Here is a 6,000-nt window from a genome sequence, read left to right as displayed (position 1 = left end):
TGATTTAATAGTGGAATTCAAGAGCATAATCGAAATAACAAAGAATCCATATAAACTCATGTCATTGAGCAAATTCTTAAACTTGTAGACACAAGTACAAGTCTTTCCCATAAGATGATCAAAACAAGAACACAAAACAATATCATGCATCGGGACATGGTCAAAGTACTCTGATTACTTACTGGATTTGAGAGGTTTTCCGAAATTTTTCGTCTCCGATGAATGCTCATTATTATTGTCGCATTCAATTTCTTAACAGCTTTGAGCTTTTGGAAAGGATTGCTATTCTTGTCATGTGTATGTATATCACAAATACCGATCCCTATCCAGAGCAATATTCCACAAATTCTTCACCATTTTCATCTTCAATGGTGCAGAATTCTATTTATCCTTCTTTATTCACATCTTGAGTAGAAGCTAAAATTGAGACCTTGACGAGGTATTGCCACCACCCCAACCGAAACCTTCAGTTGAAAAATTACCACCGTAAATCCCGGCCATTCCCACTCCCAAATTGTAAAATGGGACTTCGCCGCCGCCTCCTCCGCCACCCGTCACGCCCGAAGACTGCGATGTCGTGGGCTGCACCGGCGCGGCCGAGCCGTCATCGTCCTCCAGCGGCAACCGATCAAACACCGCATTTGCAAATGAAGCCGCCATCAGCATCACCGGCCCGGAAGCCGTCAGGGGCCCCACCACGCTCCCCCCGACGACCTGCCCCTGCCCGCCTCCCAAGTATATTGTCAGTCCTCCCGCCCCGGGAGGTGCAGGCGGAGGCAGAGACGTCCCCGTCAGCGACAGGATCTCGAACCTTCCGTGGAGCGTCATCACGCCTCCCGTCGGGGCCGCAGGCGCCGCGGCGGAGCCAGCCGGCTGCCGCAATGTGACGTTGGTGACGGCGCCGCTGCCGCTGAGCACGCAGATTCCCCTCCCGTGGCGACGCGCGTAGCTGGAAACCGACTCGACGACGTCGGAGCCGGAGGCGATCTCCAGCACGTGGGATCGGAGCGCGTTGGGGCTGTCACGCGTGACGAAGATGGGGGGCTTGGGCTTGTTCTTAGAGCCGGAAGGGCGGCCACGGGGGCGGCGGGAGGAGGAGGAGGAGGCTGCGCCGCCGCCAGAGCTCGTGGTGGGCCCGTCGGGGTGGTCAGTGGTTGGTTGGTCGTTTTCTGGGGAGTTTTTGGAGTCGGTGAGTGTTGTTGAGGGTCTTTGGAGCTGGAGATCTGGTCCCAGGAGTTGGTGGATGTAGCGAGAACCTGGTCCTGCTGGTTCTAAACCGGACATTTGTGATTTTGTCCGATAATCTAGTATTATCGAACAAGTAATACTATATATAATATGAAAAATATGGTATTTCTGATCTGATCTCTCTCTCTCTTTGATATTGATCAATGTGAAAGGAGAAAGGAAAATGAGATATTAGTTTAGTAGTGTGTTGAAAGAAGGAGAGATCACTATGAACTAGTAGTCTAGTACTCCTTATCACAGTTTTTTAAATAGTACTGACTCTATCTAGCATAGAAAAAACCTAAGAGACTCCAAACCCTAGCCAGTTAAAAAATTTTTGCATGTAGCAACTTGTGCCCCCCCTCTTTTTCTTTTGTTCTTTTTTTACTGTTTTTAATTTATTTAACTATGGCCTTGCTTTTTTCCTTTCAATGTGCTATATGGGAATAATTAAGCCTGGGTTTTAAAAAAAAATTTAAAAAAAAATAAAAGAACTAGAGAGGAAAACGTAAGAACTAGGGAAAGTTGAACTTGATTAATGGGCTAGCTTAGCTAGCTTGGTAGATGCAGCTTCACCAGTTATGGTTGTTCTCTACCGACTTTCAAACCTTTGGAAGAAAGGGGCTAATGACCGGAAAAGCTAGGTTGAAAAGTGCGTACTACTTGGGATAACTAATGGATGATAATAATTACACCACAAGCTGATTATATATACTAATATACATTTCAAAAGTTGTATAATAGTACTTTAGTAGGTAGGTAAAATTTTCTCTTTTTTTTTTTTTCTCTTGCCCTTTTCTTTTTCTTTCAAAATCTACGGCGTATGAATGTCTGAGCACCGAGCTTTGAATATTGGAATGGATTTATGCGTCATTAATTTTACCAATTTAAATTTTAAATTTTAAATTTTTACAGTTAAAAATTATAAAAAAATATTATATCTAACTTTTTTTATTATAATTAAAATTTCTAAAAAAATATTACATCTCAACTCAAATCTACAAAACAAATTACAAATTACTTGAATAAACTAAGGATGAAAAGCTGAGAGATGAGACTTGAGAAAGAGGGAATGTACCTTTATTGGTATTTTTTTATTTTCCTTGATCAACACAAGGTGAATAAATAAATTCAAAATGAACGTGCTTCCATGACAACCAAGGCATGAAAAAAATTTTAGCTTTTTCAGAAGCTGCATGACATCTATACAGAAAACAATTTAGTAGATAAATTTAATCATATATTGGCATCTTCTCCTTAGGTAAAAGAAATATATATCATGTCACCTTTTCCGTTATTTTTGGGTGTTATGTTGTAATTTTTAGTGACTTATCTTCTAATTCAAAGCATAATAATATTTGGGGTTCGTTTAATTCGTTGATTCAAATTTTTAATTCATTGATTCAAATTTTTAATTCGAGTTGAGATATGACTTTACGTGAAACTTTTTACTGTAGCAAAAAAGTTAGATTTAACTGTTTTTTAGAGCTTTTTACTATAACAAAGCTCAAATCGGTAAAATGAATAAGACATTAGTTTAGACTAAATATCACATAAAGAACATTACTAATTAGTTTTTAATATATTTTTAGGGTGTAATATAAAACTAATATCAACCCGCTTTTGTATATATGACACTATCAACTGTCAGCTAGATGGTAATAAAATGCTCTTGGTAAGTTGATTTTTTTTTCTTTTTTGGGTATATGAAACTATCAACTGTCAGCTATATGTACTTGTGTATACTTAGGGTCCGTTTAGAATAATTTGTGCTTGTACTTTTAAGTAGTATAATAAGATAAACATAAGTTATGATTTTTTTATTAGTGTTTGAATAGTGCTTAAAAAAATATTTTTATATCTAAAAAGAGCTTTTAAACCTCTTTGGGTCAAAAAGTCAAAAATACTTTTTATTATAAAAAATAATGTAATAAAAGGATATGGATGGGATATTTAATTTTTTGTTCACAAATAAAAGTTAAAGATGTAAATAAAAAATCTTTTCATAAGCACTTTTTTCATAAGCACCAAAAAAATGACTTGTTCTAAAAGTGCTTAAAAAGTTAAAAACTTTTTAAAATTGTCCATCCAAATAGGTTCAAAAGCGGCTTATAAACTAAATAAACTAAAATCAATTTTTTTAAGCCAATTCAAACAGGCCCATAGTAAAAATTAATGCCACTCTATAAACTTAACCTTTTTGGGATGTGCGCGTTCTAACATGCATAGACTCAACATTCATAGGTACTAGAAAATAATAAAGAAAGGAGAATTTTATGGTGTGTTTAGAATTAATTTTTACTTATTTTTTAAAATAATTTTACATGTCTTTTGAGGCACGAAAATGAAAACGGTATGCGAACCGTGTTTGTTTAGCAAATATTTTGAAAACGAAAATAAAAAACAGTGAGAATGATTTTTATGAATAAATTAGATAACGATTGAATGTTGTTTTCTATTTTCTATTTTCAAATTCTAGTAATTATCAACAATGTTATAATATATTAACTAATAATTATAACCAAATACGATTTCACTTCTTTATTATACTCAAAATAATCTTTTAAAAAACTAACAAAATATAATTTCAGAATCAGTCGCAGAATGATTCTCAAAATATTATCATTTTTATTTTTATATTAAAAACAAAATCATTTTAAAAAGGTTACCATACGGGCCCTCAGTCTTATGTTTTCTTTCCCTTATTTTTTAAGTACTTAAAAAGAGTGAAAATATGCAGCAGTTATCAGGATAATACAAACCAAAGCTGCTTCATGTAATTGCAGTATGAGTGTAGAGATTGTACACATATCCCTTTAAAATGAGATGGGTTAGAAAGTATTAAAATTCAAATATTTAAACAAAAAATTAATGAGAAATATAAATAAAAACGAAATGACGTTGAAAGACAAGAAAAAAGGTCCGTATCATGTACGTGTGAGAAATTAAGGATCCATTTAGTTCACCGATTCGAGTTGAGATGTGACTTTATGTGAGTTTTTTACTGTAGCAAAAAAGTTAGATATGACTGTTTCTGAGAGCTTTTTACTGTAATAAAACTCGAATTCTAAACTCAAATCAGTGAAATAAACAAGGCATAAAGCCACATAGAAAGTGTCGGTACATTCGAACTTGGTTAATTTTGTTATTCTTTTGTGTGACATTTTCATTTCGCCGATTCAAGTTTAGAATTCGAGTTTTGCTACAGTAAAAAACTTTCAGAAACAATCACATCTAACTTTTTTGCTACAGTAAAAAACTCTCACATAAAATTATATATCAACTCAAATTACAAACTCGAATCAACGAAGTGAACGGGCCCGCAATAATCTCTGCAACTTTAGCGGTGAAAAGCTCTCAACTCTTAACCCTTGAATTCGGAAGACATAGGCTGTTTAGGAGAGCTTTTCAAAAGCAGCTCTTGCCTTCTCAAGTCCAAAAGTTATTTTTTAAAAGTGTTTGAATAATTTTTTGAAAATGACTTTTAATTAAAAAAAAATTGTGACTTTTAAAAAAAATGCTTCAGAATAGATTTTAAAACTTATACTATAATTTAATTAAAGTATTATAAATTTAATTTTAACACTTATATTATTTTTTAAAAAATTTAAAGATCATTTTAGGCCTCGTTCGTTTCGCTGATTCGAGTTTAGAATTCGAGTTGAGATGTGATTTTATGTGAGAGTTTTTTACTGTAGCAAAAAAGTTAGATGTGACTGTTTGTGAGAGCTTTTTACTGTAGCAAAACTCGAATTCTAAACTCGAATCAGCGAAACGAACGAGACCTTAATCTATTAAATTTTTTATTCTAAACACTTATTTGAAAAATTATAGTTTTTATTTTTATTTTTATTGGTTAAAAACAAAAGTAAAAACTTTACTAAACCGGCGCTTTCGTTTTTGGTGCTGTAATTCCGTCACTTTTCGGGGGGCGGTGGATGACAACAGCAAATTATTGGGCCCATTTAAGGCCCAAATTTTCAAATGCATAACAGGGGAGGGAGGATAGACAGAGGATGAGAGGAGAGAGGGAGGGGAAAAAATTACAGAATTTACTATTAAAAGTATGACTCTTAATTTTTATTACTCATTCTTAATTAATAATATTTTATTATTATAATTATTTGACTAAAAGAGTTATTAATTAAAAGTAAAATATAGAAATTCTGATATATTTGCTTTTATAAGGTACTTTTAAAAGGTATTTATTTTCTTTTCCTAGTAGATAGCTAACTTTACCCGATTTCATATGCATTTATATATTTTTTTTTGGAACAAGCAATACAAGATTGTTTGGCACATTTATAAGCCAGTTTTTGGTTTTCATGAACCTAATTAAAATAGTTTTGAACTTAATGAAAAAATACTTAGGAGCACTATCGATGCTACACACTACTATTAATAGAAGGTGAGTCTTAATTTTAGATCCCATATTATGAGACCAACTTTTTATTAGTATTTAGTAGATTGTGTTAAGCACTACCAATATCATTTAGTATTATTTTTTTTAAAGGAAAATTAGACCCATATGACATCATTTCTCTTATAAAAAATGGCAAAAACAGTAGGAGTTATTTGAAATTTTCACGTAACCCTTTTCATTGATAATTTATCTCTATATTAGCAAGTTATAAAAAATCTCATTTCTTAAAAAATTATTTGAAAATTTATCAATTCAAACTGTAACCTAAATCGACAACGTTAGAATTTTACTTCTTTAAAGCATTGTGTAAAAATAGAAGTACAAAGTCTCTTGAACAAGTCTATAACAAG

The 6,000-nt window shown here is 33.4% G+C and overlaps 1 protein-coding gene across 1 annotated transcript; it reads right to left on the bottom strand.

Moving 5' to 3' along the window:
• Positions 1-1,518, bottom strand: LOC21396916 (AT-hook motif nuclear-localized protein 25). Its single transcript, XM_010092426.2, has one exon. The coding sequence runs from the start codon at positions 1,282-1,284 to the stop codon at positions 418-420; it is 867 nt and encodes a 288-aa protein (XP_010090728.1). The 5' UTR covers positions 1,285-1,518; the 3' UTR covers positions 1-417.
• Positions 1,519-6,000: the final 4,482 nt, after the last annotated feature.

Source organism: Morus notabilis, unplaced genomic scaffold (assembly GCF_000414095.1).
Source record: "Morus notabilis unplaced genomic scaffold, ASM41409v2 Scaffold338, whole genome shotgun sequence".
NCBI lineage: Eukaryota > Viridiplantae > Streptophyta > Magnoliopsida > Rosales > Moraceae > Morus > Morus notabilis.
The sequence above is the reverse complement of the archived record's forward strand: the minus strand, read 5'-3'. Positions and strand labels throughout refer to the sequence as shown.